The following is a 20,445-nucleotide window of genomic DNA, read 5'->3' on the forward strand; positions in this document are numbered from 1 at the left end:
GTTATAACCTGGATGTGGAGGAGAAAAGGGAGGGAGTCAACTGGTCTGACCACAAAAGTCTTTCACTAAGTGAGCAGGGAACTCTCTGTGTGACAGGACCCAACCAGGTAAAAACAATCCTCTTATTCCTTCCACTATATGTTGTTGTAGCACACATCTAGAGGTTAAAGCTCCCCAAGGCACAATGCTTTTCATAATACTACACATAATAATGACTGTATCAAAATATGTGAAAATAAATGCATAACTTTGTGTGTAGTAAAGAGTGTTATCTTCATGCTCTGTAGGGTTGTCTGACAGTGGAGTTAGAGAGGGGTCCCAGGGGCTTTGGTTTTAGTCTGCGAGGGGGGACAGAGTACAACATGGGCCTGTACATCCTGAGACTGGCGGAGGATGGACCTGCTCAGCTAGACGGAAGGATCCATGTGAGTGCTTCTTTTATAAGAATGTCTGTGATTTCTTCTTTTTTTTTTCTACCTCTAAAAAGTTCCTCGTGTCAACTCCGAACTGGGAAAGGTTTCTGGTGCTTAATTGCTGGAATGAACTGAAAAGACTGAGGTTAGAGACTTTAAGACTTTATTTGCTATTTGCTCTTTTATTATGGTGGTGCGGCTAACAGCGTGAGGTTTGCCCTCAGGGTAGTGCTAAAAGAAAGGTCATGAGGTCATTAATATCTACCATCAGTATACCAAAAGGTCAATGAATGTGCTTAGAGTATTCCATTGAAATTAACATATCAGATTACGACGTATACTGTATGCACACAAGGAAAGCTTATAGAATTTCTGTAAACTGAAATTGTGGTGGGGCTTACAGGAAAGGTCAAGGTGTCACCAAAATCATTAAAAATTCATTCTTTCTGGACAGTGAATGTCCACACCAAATGTCATGGGCATTCAACCAGTAATGCTGAGATGTCTTGTTCTGCCAAAGTTTTGGACAGACTGACCAAATGGGCAAGAAAATGGAAACTTGATCAAATAAAAGCCATTGTGTTCCTGGGAGGCTCGTTTGGTAACGCTCGGAATTGTTAAATGCAGTTTGGTGTGCTGTTTTATTGACATTACATTGCTGAAATCAAATTTTTGCAAATTTAGTAGTTTATGAGGAGGTAAATATGTTTACCTTGGAAATTTCTCCTGCTGTGTGCTGAATGCACTGGGGATTAAACTAATGAATTGTGTTTCATGCCAGTTACAGTGTTACAGCGGGTATAATGCTGCAGATGCTTTCAGCGACCATGTGTGTGCAGTTTTTTTTTTTCATTTTCACTTAGCAAAGTAATTCAAACTCTCTACAGAAAAGCAAAAAGAAAGAGCTGGGAGTCTTCAAGTCCCTTTTTCATTTGATTTTTGTGTTTGTTTATTATTTGTTATTCTTAGATTTTTATCATATTTGTGCTTATAAGACTTACCCTTTCCAGGAAGGTCGCACTGTAACTGACCCTGTACTTTTTCTGTCTATGGAAGAGGTTCAGCAAAATTAGAATTTCCCCATGGGGATGAAATTATCACATTATTATTATTATTAGAATAAGAGGGGAGATGATGCCGTGAGGGAACAGAATAGAAACTCCTGGCGGGAATCAATCTTAGGCTTGCCAGACTGTGGTCTCTGGGCATGACTTTGCCTATCCAAGGGTGGAGAGGAATGTCAACACTGATTAGATCCTAACAGGCTGACATGTTTACACGCTTTATCCTGAGTTATTGTCATCGCCAATAATAGAGGATACCTCCAGGGTATTACAAGGCTGTGTGCGCGTGTGTGTATCTGTGTGTGTTTCATTAAATTTAGATTCTTTGATAATGCGTATGCTGGAGTGAAAGCCTGCATGCATGCTAAGCTTTGATACGTGAGTTTTTGGTTAATAATTGCATTTTCTGTCTGACTGACAGGTTGGAGATGAGATAGTGGAGATTAATGGGGAGGCGGCACGCGGCATTTCTCATACACGGGCTATTGAATTGATCCAGGCTGGAGGAAACAAAGTGGTTCTGCTGCTGAGACCTGGGGCGGGTCTGGCTCAGGATGGCAGTAAGTACAGTATGCACACTTATTCACTTTTTGCAGAGTCAGACAAAAGGATTTCTAACAATCTCACGCCTGTCTGTTAAATACGGAACCACAGCCAGCAGCATAAAGACAGTAGGAATCAGCTAACCTGTCCAAAGGTAAATCTGCCAACAAGCACCTAATAATGAATAATTTAATCCAGAATAAATAACCTAAACCACCTAAATAAATAATTGAATATGGAAAGTGTTGAAAGGAGAAGGGATAATGTGCCCGGCTCAGAGTTTTGACTTCCTGTAGTACTCCAAAAGTCAGCGCGCCCCCAAGAGGAAGTGTGGCCCATCACCCCTGAAATACCACAGCGTATCATCTTTATACTTCAGTTGTTGGACCACTTAAGTAAATGAGACACAAAGTGTTATTTTTGAGCTTTATAGGTGCTGGTAGGCTGTATTTCTTTTTTTTACCTTTGGACAGAGCAAGGCTAACAGTTTGATGTCTTAATGCTAAGCTAAGCTAATCTCCTGCCTTCATATCTAATGTCATAGATGAGAGATGAGAGTGATATCAATCCTCTCATCCAACTCTTGGTCACAGTTCCCCTCAAGTGTACAGCATATCATTCATAGTCAAGTGTCAGCCATGGCATGTTTAATTCACGTTTACAATGAAACTTTAGTTAGCAGCTGGCTTGGATTTATCTCCTAAATGGTGTACGAGGACGCTGACACTGGTTAAATACATGCTGAATCCGTAACTCCGCCTAATGCTTAGCCGATGATAATGACTCCATCCGTTTGGTAATTGATGGAGCCTGTTTTGGAAAGCAGCCCGCATTGATCTGAATCTACTTTTCTTTATTGAGTTTTTTTATTTATGAATTCAATCTCTAACCATATTCTTTCTTTTGGCTCTTTTTCTCTTGCCCCTGATGCAGGTAGCACAGCTTCTTCTACTGTGTGCTACTACACTGAGCACCAACACTAACACCTTCACTGCTTTTAGTGGCCTCTTCTCTTTTACCTTGGTAATTCCTCTCGACCTCACATTATCTTCCCACTGTTCAACTCTCGGTGTAATCCATTTTTCTTCTCTCGCTTTCTGAATGTCAGTATTGTGTGTGGAACATCTAATATTCGTGTGTCCATTCGGTGTCTCCGTTTAAAACGTGTGCTTCTCTTACAGGTCAACGTGATCAAAAACTCATTTCACCCACAAGCTCTTTCGGAGAGGTGTTTTTCTCTGACACATCACCCCTGTCCTCTCCATATCCCACCGGGGCTTCCATCTTTGTTTCCCCTCCCCTCTCCAGCCAATTGAAACATTCCCACAGCTGGAGCACCATATCCCCACAAGGCCTCAAGCCCCGCAGCAGCAGGGGTTTAAGCTCAGTGGAGGAGAGTGGTGAGTGGGCAGACAAGGAGGTGGAAAGGTTCTCTCCCGCCTCCCCTGAGCATATGAACTTCTACAAGAGGACAAGGCCCACAAAAGATTCCAGAGAGCTAAGCAGCCCAAAGAAAACAGGGGAGACATTTCCTAAAGCCAAAGAGCAACATCACACTCCCAAAAAGACTGAGAGTCAGGCACAGGAAGATACACTGAGCAGAAACAGGATGTCTAAGACACAGACCAAAACACGATCCATGAGCCTAACCCTAAGCCCTGGGAAGTCTCCTCAAGCTGGACAGCAAGTGGCTTCAACCTTGCAGCGCGCAGGGCATCAACAAGGCCCTCAGAGGAAATTAAAAGACTCTTCCAGCAGAGACAGCTTGGATCATGAAAAGAAAAATGGCAAAGGGGGGGATCTTGAGATCAGAAGGTACACGCAAGGAAGGGAGATGGAAGGGAGAGGAGAGAGGACCAAGCCTGGCCGGGAGCAAGAAAGTTTTAAAAGACGAGTGATGGGACAGTCGCACCATCACAGGACATCACCTCGTACAGTCAGAGAGAGCGAGAAAGATACCGAGAAAGACTCGAGGCAGAGAGATGCTAATGGGAAGTGTAAATCTACGGAAGACAGGAGTACAAGTAAAGAGACGACCACCAAAAGAGAATCAATGCTGTCTTTTAAAGATATATGGAGTAGAAAAGGTTCCGTAGTTTCGCCAAAAGAGGCAAAAGGAAGACGAGACACGTTTTCTTACTCCAAAGAAGTCAGTAATAAGGAAGACATTGTGGCCTCTATAAACAGTATTCCAGAGACCCCGCAGAGCCCAAAGGGACCTGTTAGCCCTGGCCCTTGGAAAGTGCCCAGCTCAGCCAAAATCCTCTCCCAGGCAGAGGTCCTTCGTGACCTTATGCGATAGAATATTGAATATCACCCAGACTTGAGCTGTGCCATGGAATATTTAACAGCACCCTCAGTGGATTGTTTTTCTGAGTTCTTCCATAAAACAGAAAAGTGCAACATGGTGCCACTTTTATTAGGTTTTGGACCGTGTCCAGATTTGTCTTTTTGACATGGTATTTTTTGGGAGTCCTGTGACATCACATGTGGCATGTAGCAGCTCCCCTCCGTCTTGTCCGCTGCTTCAGCAACTTTGATGTGGGACTTAAGCATGTGCGGCACGCTTGGGGCCTTGCCAGACAAGACATTTTCAAATGTGAATATGTGCCAATCCTGGGAGCCTCCTGTGGAACAACGACAACCAACAGCGCTTCAACCATTACAATGCAATGACCCATATGCAAAGAAAGGAGAAAGGCCCTCGCCTCTCGCCTGTAGTATACACCACGTGTGACTGTCACCTAGGGTTTAATTTTGCTCTTGCTCTCATTGTGGGATATTTTGACTTTTTCTTAAAAGTTTGCTCAACTGCATGCAGTCGGTCCTTCTATTTGCTTTACTGCACGTATTCTGCACATCACTGAGAGTGATCCTGTTTCTTGTTTATATTTCTCATCCTCGACACCAGGCAGATTTCTGATACAATCCAGCAAGCGTTCACTTTACCGGGGACTCTCGACTGTTCTATGCTTATAGACATGACTCTCCTCCATACAAACAGTATCATTAAAAAGACCAGAAACTTGTGGTTTGAGATCTTGTTTACCATGTGTATGATAAGCAACCATTGTGTAATTTATTGAGATGATAGATTAATACGTGTATATGTAGCTGTATCAAGCCATTCCACATTTTGATATAGACTTCGAAGATTTGTCCCATGTTATTTGAGCTCTCACCATCCTCCCGGTGTATTTCAGTGGTAGGAATTACCATGGATCTTGTAGTTCATGAAATGTATAGGTGACGTGCAAACCGCTGTACCAAATGTTTGCAATCGCTCAAAACGTGTCTCATTGTGAAATATAATATATATATATATATTTGAATGTGTCATGTTTTGCAGATTCTAACTTTTAAATATCTATTGAATTCCATTGCACTGCATCTGCCCTTGTAGCATAACAGAATGACCATGAGTTGTAATTGATTTGTGATGTTGACTTGCTACCAATGCATTGCCATTTGATTGATATTATTATTATTTTATAAAGCTATTTCATTTTTTTCTAAAAGATTCACTATTTAAGGCCAAAGTGGCCGAATTTATATAAACTGTGCAAGTTCTCAGTCATGTCCCTAATGGTTTTACCTTTGCCTATTGAGAAAAGAAAAATGAGGGTTTTAAATGTATATACTTGTCAATCCTGCTGTGTGGTCATGTGCCAGGGTAGCCTGAAGGATAATGGAGCTTAGAGAGTGATGTGGTGGTTTAGTGAAATATTGTGCATGCTGCTGACGTAAGACAGGCATGCAGCGATCTCACCTTCTTACATATTTTAAGGGTAGTTGAGCTGACGTAACGTAATAATGACATTGGATCAGTGGAAATGAGAAATTATCACATTGTCTCATTTCACTGTTGCTTTGCGACATTCTGAAGCTTCTGGTGTAAAATCATGACAGAGGAAATACGCTCAGCGTACCTGCTAATACAACGTATGAGATTAAGACATGTTCAGATGAGCTCAGGGAACACAGTTTAGTAGCAAAGTGATTAAGTCAATATCAATGACAGTCAATGGGTGGTTCAGGCCTGTGATTGAGTGTGATAAAGAGCCTGTGATTGTATAAGGGAGCTTTCAGGTAAAAAAAAAATAATAGAGGATAGAAGATATGTTATGAGCCAATCAGTGGTAGGTTTTTGTGCAATAGTTTGGTTGGTGGAATGAGTAAATCCAACCCTGAGTGTCAGGTACAGGCAGTTCACTCTGGTGAACCAGATAATGCCCTTTTTATTCTATGTCCCCTGCACTGTTGTTCTCCTTTATGCTTTTACTTTTTGACCATTTTGTATCTCATCTCTGTATCATACTGTGGCCTTGCATCGCTTCATTAGAAAAACAATCCTTGTGGTATCTTCTACATTCTGTAGGAACAGTAGATGTAAATGTTTGTACATTGTACAGCACCTTTATAAATACTTGCTGAGTGCTCTTTCTGGGGGAAAAAAATAGAGGTATATTAAATCGCTCCATTATTTTTTTATGTAAAAAAAAAAAAGAGAAAATATTTAAAAATGGATTGAAAAGGATAGACTATGACCTTGACATGGTGTTCCGTTCATGCACTGAAAAATAAAGTTTTACTGAAAACACACTGTGGACCTCTTGGCCCATGCTATTCTATTTTTCAGCTATATGCATACTTTACTGCCAGCACAGTTATAACTGTTCACAGAACAGTCATTTAGGTTAGTTTATTTCACACTACAGTCCAACAACACTGTCCTTTCATGTGACAACGCAACGTAAGCCACTGTTACTATGGCAGATTTCCAGTTGTCATGGTAGCGGACTGCTTTTCTCAACAGGGAGAGCTCGACTGCTCAAAGTAGATGTGTTGTCAATGACAAGAGAGAGCTCAGAGGCATCTTATGCCACGTATGCGCCGTGTCCATTAAATATCCATACTCCAGAACAAGCATGAATCATATGGGGCCGTATTAGGAACGAGACCATAAATGAAATCTGTTCAGACTGGCTTCAAATCCTCAATGAAATTTCAGCTCCATGAGAAATACAAGGTTATATAAGCAATGAATCTGGTTAAACACCCTGCTGTATATTTTACATAAAGCCAAAACTCATGAATGAATTAATGACACACGGTGAATAAGAAATAACTCAAACAGGTGTTGACTGCAAGAGATCCATTAAAAGAGGTTTGTCAAAGGCTCCGCAGTACATTTTTGTTCTTGTTAGTTACTCTTGTGCAGGATCTTTTAAGCTTTTGTAAAATCAAAACTAGATTAACTGTTGGGAGCTTCTACAAACCAACTGATACAGACCATTTGCACAACTGCTGTTTAGAAAAAGACTGAAGATTTTTTTTTAACCTTTTTAATCTTTGTTTCTACAATTCAAATGTGCTAATCTTTTCAATGTTCTCTATAAAATTCACCTCTGACATAAACAGTGCCACCACAGGCACCTACAGGTATGTATACAGCTGGTCACTAAAGCAGTTCCTGCAGGTTAATTAAAAACATCTTCACGGTTCTAATATAATCCTCTTGTGATGTAGAAATACAATTTATGTGTGAATGACTGCTAAGACCCTCTGTACTTCCATTATGTTAGTGACTTTGACCCTGGTTTTACAAGACCTGCTCAGTCATTCAGAAATTGATGTGGCCATGAAAGAGCAGCCCGAATGGCCACAGGATGACTTAATAGCAAGTAATGTGATATTTAACAAAATTGTTTAGAAATGGCTGAAATGTGACAGTTTATGTTCTGTATCAGGTACTAACTTGATCGCTTTTATCAGGAAATGTGACACTCGGTGTTTTAGAAATACGCCTTTGCAGGAACATCTGAATGTTAAGCTGCTGTAACCCCAAACATTGTGTTTTTGTTGCCTCTTCTGTCGTGAAACAATCCCATTCTGCCGCATTAATGTGGAATGAAAGATCATAAGTGGGGCAAAATTTAATTAGACAAAAACAGTAATTTTCAATGCAACCATAAACTCAGAATGTAAGAGCCAGTCGGTGATATTTATAGCTTATATATTTATGGATTTATGGATTAGATGTGAATGGCATAAATAATTTTTTTTCTAAGTTACTGAAGTTACCCTTGTGAAAAACACACGCACAACAGTAATTTAGCCATTTCCAATAATAGAGAGTATTATGTGTGTGTGTGTGTGTGTGTGTGTTTCTGCTGTATGTCAGAGAGCAGAACTCATGTGATGCATACTGGTCGACATTTTTATGGTCTCTGCATAAATAAGAGTCACGTGCATCACTAGTAGAAAACAACACGGCTTCTGTAGTCGGGGCTTCTTCATTTTGTGGCAGTTCTTTTTTTACACCACTAGATGTAGCAGACTTACAGTGAAGAGTTGTGCATGGTCGGAGAGGAGCTCACAACAATTTAGGTGAGTATAATAAAATGTCTTGTCTCAGTTCATCTGTTTTCTACGTTCTTCTGTCAGAAGTCATTATCGCAAGGATGAAAAGAATAAGCGCAGTTTGAGCTTTTTTCTTGTGCTAAATAGACTTTATCTGGCAGCAGCAAATCAGTACGTTTGTTCTTTATTCTTTCTTTTTTTCTATTACTTGTTGCTGCTGTAACATGATGAATTTCCCCCTATGGGGGATCAATAAAGAAAAGTCTAAGTCATAAGTTTGTATCTTTGTAAAATCTTCACATCAGGTAGAAATTGCAGTCAAAGAGAAGAAAAAAAGCCGTTTTTCATAGAGTTATTTGTGTGTGTGAAGATATTAAGTGTGTGTGTGTGTGTGTGTGTGTGTGGAGTAAAAGGTTTTGATCCTGCTGCCGTTTACATCACATCTGTGGTATGCCCGAGCATGGGAAAGGCAGGTGAACTATGTAGCAGTGGACAGATAATCATTCTTGGGTGGCAACCTCTTTTCTCCATTATCAGACTTGAGGAGAAGCAGATGCTCTCTTCTGAGAGGGTTGCTGAGAAGGGAGGCGTCTTAATCGTTCACGTGGACAGGGTGTTTGGAAAGATAAGAGATTCAGTGTGTGCCACAGCATGAGAGCCAGCTTGGAAAAGTAGCATTAGGTACCAACAAACGCGAGATTTTACAGACCTTATAAGGACATGAGGGGCACCACACAGTTTTTATGGGTCACATTTTATTGGCTTTACTTCAGGTTGAGTGTGATGGGGTGTTTTCTGCATCCACACTGAGGGATTTCTTTTCATATCCTACTTTTTTGTAATGTAATGCACACTAAAAAGTGCTCCCAATCCCCAGAATACCCCCCAATCCTGGTGTTTCCTCACCGGTTCAAAGGCACTAAAGAGTACAGACACGGGCCATTGAACGTTATTAGAGTTTTTGTTGATGGGCCTCTAGGCAATGTGTCTGTGGGTTTCTCAGGCAACGCTGGGCGGAGGAGGGAGATGGCTCCTGTCAGCAGACTGCTGTGGTTAGAAATGGGTGGTGGAGTTAAGTCACTGGAATTTACCCCGGAGTGTGTGTGAGGCAATGAGGCACAGCCCCCTTGTTGAGGAAAACTAAGGAATGTATCCATAACAATAACCTGAACCCCAGACTGAGGTGACTCAGCTCTGTAATGTACTGTAAACTACCTCAAATCATCTGAATCCTCATTATTATTAGCAGAATTCTGAATTATTATTGTTCTCATTATTAACATTATTGTCAGTGTTGTTGTTGTTGTTGTTGTTGCTGCTCGTGGTGGTGGCCTTATTATTTTTTTTTTAGCCTGCTTGCTGTACTTAATGAAATTTAGTCTGACATGTATCATGTTCTCTTGGAGAGACTCAGAGGGAATACCCCCCCTTCTTTCCAGGGCACACCCATCATATTTCCACTCTCTGCAGTTGCAACACTTTGGGAGAGATCTCCACTTCTCGGAGGAGGTGGGACTGCTGAGCTGCTCTCACTGGTGAACAGACTGAGAGTCTGTGTTTGTCTCATTTGTCTCATTTAAAACACTGAGTGGTTCAAATGTGGTAGATTTTATACACCGGTCTTGGCTCAGTCTGAGACTTGCGTTTGTGTCAGTCCATCCTGACACTGGTACGCACCACTGGTACACACCAGTGTCAAGCGTGACACTCTTAAAAATACAACTTCCTGTTTGGCCTTTCAAAATAAGATATATCAAATATAGTCACAAGCATACAAAATCTTTAATTTTGTCACAGGCACGCACAGCAATGGTAAATGGTCTGTATTTGTATCATTTCGACTACTCAAAGCGCTTTGATATCACATAATCATTCACCCAGGAGGAATTCATCAGTATATGTTGTTTATTATCATTACAATATATATTTATTTACTATTGCTTATTTTTCTACTGTTGCTTATTTTATTCCTTTTTTTTCTATCACAGCTCATCTTGCCCTGCCTCTGTTGCTGCTGTAATATGTGAATATCCTCCTATGGGCGATCAATAAAGTAAAGTCTAAGTCTAAGGAACAGTGTGTTAATTACGATTAAATAGCAACACAGGCTAGCTGTCTGCTTTTATTGTGAAGGGGCACTTCCTGTCTTTGTGTACTTGAGTGGTGGCGGTGCAGCATGAAGGGGAGGATCACCGCTGCCCGGCAGAGGACACAGTCGTGGCTCTGAAGTCGGACTGACAGAGACTCCGTGCGGACCCGGGTCTTTTCCCTCCTCCTCCTCCTCCTCTTCCTCCCGCGGTCCGGCATGGACCCTGCAGCGGACACCTGTGGACGGCGGAGAGTCCGAGCTCTGCTGGTGATCTACCTCTTTGTCGTGAGGGCAGCAGGTCAGTGAGACGTCAGCGTCGCAGTCTGGTTGATGAGATAATATTTATCAAGTCACATGAGAGGCTGCGTTTTCATTTCTGAACCGTCGCTTACTGTGATGGCATCTTCTGTAAAGTCATTTATCACATGTGTCCTAACTGAGCACAGACCCCTCATCATGTGAGTAAAATAACATTATTATTATTATTATTAGAACAGTATTACAATCTGCATCCACTTCATTTCAGTGCCTGTGATGTTCAGCGTTTGTTGACCCTGTCATAGAGGTGTTCATTAAATAATGTTTCAGCGCTGAGATCAGTTGATGGCGGTGATCTGCTGGATTACGTTACACCAAAGCTGTTTTAATTCTCTTCTCCCTCCGGGGAGAACAAAACTGTTCAGGAATGTAGTCCTGTAGCACGCCTCATTCAACGAGGACCACAGTGTGCAGGTGTTGTGGAGGTTTGCTGTGGTTTACTTAGACATAAAACCAATTAAGACTAAGATCAATTAAGTATGTAGATGTCAATATAAACTGTCTTCCAGACCACCACAAACACACACAACTTCTTTTTGGAGGAGAAGCTCTTTCTTAAACAAGCCTGAAGGTTTAATAAGTTGTAACGAATGACTTTATTATGTTAATAAATAAAGCTTGATAATAATGATATAGATCTGTTATTAGTTCTTAAAAAAAACAAACTTCTGTCAGGTTATGGAAAACTGCTTTGATTATTATCTTATTAACATTTAGAAATGCAGAATGAATGCATTAGTCCTCTATTAATGACATACTGAGTGAGAAACTCTAGAGTTGGATGGAAATGGGAAAATGGAAACCAAGTGTATTTCTACCTGATAGTTTCTAACCATAAAGAATTAGTAAATTATATATTAACCAACAATTGTACTACTTACTAAAAGTATTGAAACCTTTCATAAATGGTGCCTCTTTAGAAAGTGTCAGCACACATCGTCTCACGTGCTTTCATGTCTCTGTAAATGTCTACATGGTCTGTTATTTGCTTTATGTATTGATGTGTTTAATCACATCACAGGCTTTCAGGTTTGCTGTCGTTCTGACTGGAGCTGGATTTGAAACAAAAAGACGTCGCTGTTGACGTCGCCTCTTTGTCTCTTTTTTTTTTTCCCTCAGCTGAGTGTCCTAAACCTCAGGGATGGGGGAATATTGTCTTAACCGACGAAGCTCTCCTAATGAATACATTTCCAGAGGACGTTGAAGTCACTTTAGAGTGTGCTAATGGATATGTTAAAGAAAATGGCTTTGGGATTATAACCTGCAAGGGTGGGAACTGGACTGAACCCAGTCTCATCTGTAAAAGTAAGTCCTGACTACTTTCAGTATGACTGAACACTTTTATCAAACATCCTCATTCTGCCCTCCTGGGCTCAGTATCTCAGCTTAAATGTCCAGCAGCAGTTGTCTTGTTTGTTTGTATCTTACAGAGAAGGACTGTGGTCCCCCTAGAGTTCAGCCCAACATGAGCTTTAACATCAGCGCCGGTACCCTGTTTGGTGCCACGATACACGTAATCTGCGATAAAGGGTGAGTAGAAATGTATAAAGGGATGAAATCTTTCAACCAGGTCCGCTAACTGGTTGAACTACATCTGAGAAATCTAGTCATGCCTTAAATTTAGACAAGCAGCAACTCCCAACACGCAGGGAGCCTTCAGTAGAGAGTCACTAATCTCTTTCTGCAGCTCTTTACAAGACAGACGGCACTGCTGGCACAAAGACATAGATGACTAAAGTCAAGGTGATTTCACTCATGGTAAAGATCTCTAAAGAAAAGTAAATAGTCTTGAAAGTCAAACAGCTCTGTGGCCAGAAAGTGTGACGTCAGAGTTTCACTGATTAGAAACTTGGCTCCTTTTACTAACGCTGAGAGACTTGTTGATACATAGTTCTTGTCTAAACTTGTCTAAAGATTTTCAAGTCTGAATGTCCTTTCCAACGCATTCTAAAAATCACGGCGCTGCAGTATTAATTTGCTGTAAATGAACACTCCTGCTTTATTTTTCTTCTTTTGTCAACAGTTACCAGATTAGCGGAACGGCGTACAAACAGTGCTATGCTTCAGGGTGGGGAGGAAGAGCCGCCTGTGGAAGTAAATGTCTCTTACGTTGTCACAACCAGAAGCAGTGAAACAAATGTTTGGTTCATTCCTGCAGCAAGAGCTATTTTCAAGTTGTTTTCAATACATGGCTGTTTTTGAAATCGCCTCTTTGTCTGATCCCTCAGTCGTAGAATGTGACACACCCCCCGAAGTGACCAATGGCAGGAGCTCGTGGGATTCTCAAGATGACCCACAATATGGAGAAATCATACAGTACATCTGCAACGAAGGATACACCCTCGTTGGGAACGATAGCATCATGTGCAGCGAAACTAGCGAATACGATTCTCCGCCTCCCGAGTGCAAAGGTGAGCAGACTTCATCCGTGTGTCCGACCTTCTGTGAACACTGATGAGAGGCAGGCAAAACTAAATGCATATCAAGTGCTGTTTGCTGAAGCACCAAACAAGTTTTTGGCATGTTTTAAGCCATTCAAGCACAAATGCTCGTACTATACAGCTCTGCACTGTCTGAGAATTAAATCAAGAAGAATAACAACATGATAACGTGAATGTGATGAGAAAGAAAAAGCGTTGATGCTCATCAGCTCGCTCTCAAGCCTCAGATGTCAGTGTCGAGTCTGATGTCAGGTTCTTAAGCCAGTTTCAATGCTCTGCAAGTTGATTTTCACGCTGCAGACACATACATTTTTTTAAATGGCTGCCTGGAATGTAAGAAAAATGTTGGGAAAATCCCTGTAATGCTTTGAAATGCTGTCCCGTAACATGAGTACGGGCATGAACAGGGTTTGCAGCGCTCTTTCTATCACTCACACCAAAGGTTCATCTGTTATAAACTGCATTCACTTAACGTGCACTTACTGTAGGTGTTGCTATGGCGTCACTGAGGACACGCTGATTACACTGCTGGCAAGTTTAAACATCATCACTCAAAGCCCACTCTGTGCGCTCTTCTCCCGAGCTGTTATGTGAAGCAGTATTCAGTCTTTGCAGCATTTTTCTCTTCTCCGCTCGTGCCTGGTTGGTTACTAACTGCCACACTAACACTCTCGCTAACAGCTCAACACTGTATCGACTAAGGAGCAACTCTCCACCAGACGCGTAACTGGCTGATGAATGATCTTAACCTTAACACCAGATAAATTCAGTAGTGTTCTCATTTGTAGGTGTGACAACAAAAGACATTGTAACACCAACAGCTTTACCTCCAGCACAAGGTATAGAAATCCAGGAAATCACACAAATATTTTCACACTGAAGAATTTCAATAATGTCATTATAATGTTATCCAGTCATTTTTTTACTTGAGCTCCCTCCCTATGAGGAATTCAGTTTATTAAGACTTCCATCTATAGGTGGCACAAATATTTTGACACTACTTATTCTCCATGTCGCAGAAGCATCCACGACTTCAGACTCATCGGTCGCACCCACAGCCCACAGTGATAAACCTATGAGCGCAGTACCACCTGTCTCACCTGCCTCACCCTCGGTGCGAGGTACAGAAATATTTCTCAGAACAAGCCAATTGGCATGTTGCATTAAGTCGGACACCTCTTAGGCACAGCACTTTGCAGGATGAATGGATCACGTGCATGCTGCATGCGTCTCAGAAATGGCCTCTCAGCATTCGCTTCGAGAAGAATTAAGAATCTTTCTGGTCGCTCTGTTCAAAGGTGGCAGGGACATTTTCACAGCTGAGGGTAAAGCTACGACAATCAGTGACACATCAGTGACACCATCTTCATTTCAAGGTACTGAGCAATCTAATGAAAAAAAAGCAGTCGAGTTTGAATCTTCTTTCCCGTTTGGAAATTGCATGATTACAAGCTTTGGATTTAATAACAGACTTTGCTTCCTCAGCAAACCTCCGAGGACTGCCTTATGAATAGCCTCCAGGCTTCTGTACTTCTGAACTTTGCGTTTTGTGTCTATTTGGTGTTTGTCATTTCAGTTGTTTCCTGTTACCTGGTTGCTTAATTGGGGGGAAGAAAGATTTTTTTCTTTTGTCATCACAGCAGAATGAAAAAAAATATATCTGGGTTTTCTTTTAGGGCAGCTTAAATGGGTCTGTAAGGGCCACACTAGATTTACTACTTTGAGTCTGGTTATAGTGGGTAAGGAGAGTAGTAGAAATTACAGCTGGCACAGTAGTAACCATATAATGACTACACTCAGTTATACAAGAAAACCATTTATGAGGAAAATTAGTGTTGTTGGTATGGACAGCTGATCGTAGCTCACTAATTGAGCTTCTTAGTTATTTAGTCGCCTTTTTATACGTTTCCTGGAACACTTGAACTAATAAACTTAACTGAACAAATAGTTTGACATTTGGGGAAATACGTTTATTTGCTCCCTGGCAGAGTTAGATGAAAGTGTAAAAACAACAATTTGCCGTTTTATGGGGGGGAAATGTGCCGGGCTATATTTGGATCTGAGCAGTTGCCAGGCAACCAGCAGAGAACCCATAAAGTTACCGTTCACAGCCAAGATATAAATCCGGCACATAACCCCTCATAAAATGAGGAATTGTGTTTTTACACTTTAGTTTTTGCTCAGATTAAACAAATGAGATATAACACGTTAATTAGTGAGTTTCAGGGGTGCTGATGGTGACATTTTGGCAGGCCAGCTGTTTGCCGCTGGTTCCAGTCCCCGTGCGAAGATAAGCTAACCAGCTGTTGGCTGTAGTTTCATATTTACCAGAGAGACATGTGAATGGTGTCAATCATCTCATTTAAATCTAAGGAAGCTTGTAAGCATATTTCCCAAAATGCCAATGTTGTTTCTTAAACACTGTAATGTATGGCTCTCAGTTTGCCTTGTGATTTTCATTGTTTGCAAAGCGGATGATAATGGCTTTAATTTACTGACCCACGAGTCATTTAATATTCTCAGAGATGTCCCCTCCCTCAGCTTCGGTGCCAGTTAATATATTAATGTCTGTGGTCTTCTTCCCCCTCACTGAGATGAATGGGCTGGGAGCAACATGCACGCACAAGTTTATTGTATATTAAACCAAACACCAGCAAAATGATTTGGAAGTTCATATAATGGACTAAAACTTTTACACTTAGTGGCTTTAAATCACGAAATGGGGTGTTGAGTTTGTAAGAGGCCTTCTTGCGTATGTTGATAATGTTTCTGATGGAGCCTGAGTGCATCTTGTTTGTCCATGGCAGGTTATATAGTTTTCATATTAATGACACTGCTTTATACTCGCAGAGATGCACGATGGGGATGTGGATATCGCCAAGGACATTGGTGAGCTATTGATCACCAGTTTTATCAGCATGTTACAATGTGTTTTTATTCACGCTCTGCATTTAACTTTGCATTTGTCTTCCAGGATATACACCCGTTATAATCAGTGTGATCATCGTGTCAGTAGGTAACGTACGATCTTTCTGTTTGGACCTCAAACATTTTGCGGTTGAAATACAAAATATAATACATCTTTTTTCATTACTATTTTCTTTACAGTTTCTTGTATAGTTGTTTTCATTTTTCACAAGTTTCTTCTAAAGAGAAAAGGGTAAGATCCATCAATTTACTCTCAACATTTTAATGCATGGCTCAGTAGTAGTAGTAGTAGCTTTTTATACGTCTGTTGCTTTCTCTCTTTGCACTTTCTCCTCTTGAATGCACAATAACATCCACGCCTTATTTCTGTGAACAAATAGAGCATGCAGTAAAGTCATTCGCAGTAACTTGTACGTTGCTAACTCTGCGGCAGGCTCCGATTCCTCACTGCTTTTTAGTTTTTTAACTCTTTGAGGAAATCTAGTCTAAGTGTCTGTACTTGTGCTGAGGAATGAGGGAAGTCAACAGGAAATTCTTTCATAAATCAAGAGGTGACATTGATATCAGTATCAGGAAAAAAAAATTCCCATCAGGCTGGGATGAGTCCGGGTGTGACTGTGATTTTGTCTTTTTGTTAGACATTAATTTGATCCCAACAAAGAGACTAAGGCAGAATTGCAACTTGATATTCATCTGATGAAATTCACATATAATCCAGATAAACCAAACATCAGCCAGAGAAACTTGCCTTAACGTAACATAACTTTACAAAAAAAAAACCCCATTGTTTTCTGAAAGTTGCAGTGACTAACACTAACATTTCTGAATGCTAATTAAGTATGCAATACTTATACTTAAGCAATTGAATACAATTTTAACATAAAAATAATATAACCCAACATTTCTGACATAAATTCCTTATTTGATGACACCATAGCTCATATGACACCAGAGAAGACCTGAAGCCGGAGTTATTACAGTTCCAAAATCTTTAGATTGCCTGCCCGAATAAGGTACCTGTCAACTGCTGTGTTTTTACTGTAATCAAGAGCTAATTGTCATGAAACAACCAAAATACCTCTGAAAATATTGAAGAATTGTTCTCTTTACTTCTCAGGAAAAAAGCTAACATACAAAATCTTAAGTGGGAACATGAAATGTGTTTTACAAATGAAGTCGAACAAGGCATGAGTGGTGTGCTATTTGTGTGTGTGAAGCTCAACTTCAACAGTTTTCTCTCCGTCTCTTGTCAACGCCAGCTCTGCAAACGGAACCTCGCCTATCTGTTAAAGAGCATCTGTGACCCGGCAGGGACGTGCCAGCAAACTGTGGAAGTGCCTTTCTGAGTCGACGGGACAGAATAGAATTCACTTTAATGTTATTCATAATTTATATCGACATGAATGATGAAACGCACTTTTTGTAACAATCCATTTTTTTATTGCCACATTCCTTTAATAATTGTAAATAGTTCATGCAGCTATAGAATAATATTTTGTACATTGTTTATGTTGTAGATTGGAATAAACACGTTAACATCACTGTCGTGTGTCATGAAGTCGTCGGTTTTGAGTTCATGAGAAATCTTAAAGCCATATGCTTACATGTTATTAATGTGCTGTTTTGTGAGGAGAGACTCATGAAAAAAGTGATTCAAGCGGCACACAATGTGGTCAGTTCAGTTTACAGACTGAAATGGCGACTGATACAGATACAATCAGCTGCATTCTTCGCCTCCTGACTTTTCTTTTCGTCATTGTCTATTGTTCTGGGGCTCTTTTTTTTTTTAAACAGTGCAAAGTAATCGGAAACTTTCTTTTATGAGAAAAGAATCCAATACAGTACCTACTACCTACCATCAGTGATCCATGTAACACCCTGTTCATTGTGAGGGGAAATCCTCAGGAAAGTGAGAAAAAAAGATTTGGGCCTTTAATGTTTAACTGAATGAACCAATGAAGCAGAAACCTGTAAACTCTTGTTAACTAGTCATTCGGTATGTGGTCTTGTGAATGCAGCCACTGCTGAAAAATCAAACTATAAACTGCCAGATCCGACAGAAGATTTTACAAAGAAAATGTCCAATCTCATTTTGTGCTGTAACTGCATGCCACAGCATATTATGTAAAAGGGGAAAAGCCTCTGTAAAAACGCAAACGACCCTTTAAGATACATTTTTTGAACAAAGTAGCCGTTTTTGTTCCTTAAAGGAGAAACTCAATGGTTGCATTCACAGTCATGGCAGCAGTGAAGGATCGAGCCATTATCCTGGCAGGGGTGTGGACTAGTGCAGAGAAAAGCCCCACAATAAAACATGTTTCCAGTGTTCCTTTGTGCCCTGGTCTACTGCCGTGCCAGAGGTTTGAAGTGAGATCAAAACAGAGGGTCTCTTGTGTCCACTTCAAAGGAACAATTTTCAGTAAAACATTTTCGGTCAGATTTGACAGTTTACTTCAGTGTGTATGATTTTGTAAACACTTTAAACTTTAAAGTGGGACCGAGAAGATGCTTTCATTGACTTGTGAAATCCTCTGGAGGAGGACAACATGGTCACAAACAGGATATTCACTCATCATCGTAGTCATTCATCTGATTTATGTGGGCAGACAGTGTCACCAGAGAGGAGGAGTTTGCCGTTTTTCTCAAAGAAACCTCGACAACAGTGGTGTATTTGTAGAAGTCAACCATCCTCCAAACCCAGCTTACGAGGGAAAAAGTGATATTCTATTTTTTTTCTTCTTAGAATTGTCAAAAAACCACTGTTGTCCAAAGACTGTTAAAGACACACCACTGAGCCACACTGCTGCCCTGGATATGCTCCTTCATTACCAGACAGTCTAGTTTTTGTTTTGTTGAGTCAACCACACCCACGCTCATCATCTAGGTTCCCCAAAATAGTCGATATCGTGACAAATCCACAGCGGAAATGAGTTCCCCACAAAAACACGATTTACTCCAATATTTGCTGTAAACTACAGTGCCCAGCTGTTCCGGGAAGTTATTTAGCTTTATGTAATAGAGAAAGTTGATTTTGAGGATTAACGGCATTAAATGAATGGACTCGAGGCTTAGACCCACAAACAGTTGCTAATTAGCACTAAACACAAACTATGCCGAAGGCTAATGGGAATGTCATCACTTTCACATGTATTTGACAATAAACTAAAGTATTAGACAAACTTAAATTTTTGACTGTGACAGGATAGTGGGTGTGTTGCGGGCGGACAAAGTAGGCGATTCAGTGATTTATTGTCTGTAAGGCCTTTGTAGGCTTACAGACAGGTACAGGGTCCAAGTAGGGGTCAGCTTCATTTCAGGTGGTATTCAAAAAAAGCACTGAGAAACCTGACAACTACAACAAGCTAGCAAAGGGACAGTGGATCTGGGCCACTATATGTAGCAAGTGGCTGGTGAGGAAATAAGGTGCAGGTGGAGAGAGGAGCCAGGAAGCTCAGGTGAAAGTGATGAGGGTGCGATGAGAGTAGTCTGAGGGCATCGGGTGGACTGGTGGACGATGGCAAAGAAAGGGCTCAGGGAAGTGGGAATCAGAATCAGACTCTTTAATTGTCATTGCACAGGAGTACAACGAAATTATGTGCAGTTCTAGTCGATGCAAAAAAGAAAAGTAGAAAGGAAAGACTCACTCAACATTTACCTGTACAAATAAATAAAAACATTGCCATGTGGGAATGAGGGTGGAGGAAGAGACAGAAATGCAGACTGTGACAGAGCAGCGCCAGGTGAAAAGTAAAGGGAGCATAGAATAGAATTCGTCCTGAGGGAGACTTAAGAGTCTATAACAGATTTCATAGCAATCCATCCAATAGTTGTTTAGACTTTTCACTCCAAACCACAAACGTCAACCTCATGGTAGAAAAATTCGGGGGATCACAAAGTCAGTGGAATTCATCCTCTGGGGACATGAACGTCTGTACAAAATTTAATTATAATCCATCAAATAGTTCTCAGGATATTTCAGTGCTGGACCACCCAACAGCCATCACCACGAACAATGTGTAATGTCATTAGCTTTACTCTTTAAACAAACCATCACAGGTGAAGAACACACAAGGATGGGTGCAGTGACTGTCGAGGGATCAGGTGTGTGAAACTCACATTATAGGGCAATCAGTCTAAGTGCTCAATCAGCCCACAGTCAGCTCAGGGGCTTGCTCATCGATACACACCAGTAATCCAGCTTTGTAACCACAGCCATGATGTACATGTAAATTCCAACGTAAATATAATCCAGTTGGTTTACTATTTTCATATACCACTATGGCGAA

General features: G+C 40.8%; 2 protein-coding genes across 5 annotated transcripts in view; both read left to right on the top strand.

The window, feature by feature from the left end:
* LOC139210197 (membrane-associated guanylate kinase, WW and PDZ domain-containing protein 3) overlaps nucleotides 1-3,003 on the top strand; it is a 112,635-nt gene extending 109,632 nt beyond the window's left edge. The window contains exons 19-22 of the mRNA XM_070840198.1: nucleotides 2-107; nucleotides 288-425; nucleotides 1,899-2,037; nucleotides 2,954-3,003. Coding sequence (XP_070696299.1) covers nucleotides 2-107; nucleotides 288-425; nucleotides 1,899-2,037; nucleotides 2,954-3,003 — 433 coding nt within the window. The remainder of the gene's footprint in view (nucleotide 1; nucleotides 108-287; nucleotides 426-1,898; nucleotides 2,038-2,953) is intronic.
* Nucleotides 3,004-10,455: 7,452 nt separating this feature from the next.
* Nucleotides 10,456-17,700, top strand: LOC139218880 (complement decay-accelerating factor, GPI-anchored). Of its 4 annotated transcripts, XM_070850612.1 has the most exons (13): nucleotides 10,464-10,770; nucleotides 11,910-12,095; nucleotides 12,221-12,320; nucleotides 12,814-12,884; nucleotides 13,019-13,201; nucleotides 14,020-14,070; nucleotides 14,251-14,352; nucleotides 14,530-14,607; nucleotides 16,082-16,120; nucleotides 16,206-16,247; nucleotides 16,340-16,391; nucleotides 17,097-17,172; nucleotides 17,419-17,700. In XM_070850612.1, the coding sequence occupies exons 1-12, from the start codon at nucleotides 10,689-10,691 to the stop codon at nucleotides 17,152-17,154; spliced, it is 1,044 nt and encodes a 347-aa protein (XP_070706713.1). In that variant the 5' UTR covers nucleotides 10,464-10,688; the 3' UTR covers nucleotides 17,155-17,172; nucleotides 17,419-17,700. The 4 variants fall into 4 exon arrangements, with proteins under 4 accessions (XP_070706723.1, XP_070706731.1, XP_070706740.1 ...); XM_070850622.1 differs by lacking the exon at nucleotides 17,097-17,172 and having other exon boundaries at nucleotides 10,456-10,770; XM_070850630.1 differs by lacking the exon at nucleotides 14,020-14,070 and having other exon boundaries at nucleotides 10,463-10,770.
* The last annotated feature ends 2,745 nt before the right edge of the window (nucleotides 17,701-20,445 follow it).

This window comes from Pempheris klunzingeri, chromosome 2 (assembly GCF_042242105.1).
Source record: "Pempheris klunzingeri isolate RE-2024b chromosome 2, fPemKlu1.hap1, whole genome shotgun sequence".
Taxonomy (NCBI): domain Eukaryota; kingdom Metazoa; phylum Chordata; class Actinopteri; order Acropomatiformes; family Pempheridae; genus Pempheris; species Pempheris klunzingeri.

Coding starts and splice junctions, on each gene's coding strand:
- LOC139218880 (XM_070850612.1), top strand. CDS start 10,689: ATGGACCCTGCAGCGGACACCTGTGGACGGCGGAGAGTCCGAGCTCTG. Junction 10,771..11,909: donor CTTTGTCGTGAGGGCAGCAG/GTCAGTGAGACG, acceptor TTTTTCCCTCAG/CTGAGTGTCCTAAACCTCAG. Junction 13,202..14,019: donor TCCGCCTCCCGAGTGCAAAG/GTGAGCAGACTT, acceptor TCTCATTTGTAG/GTGTGACAACAAAAGACATT.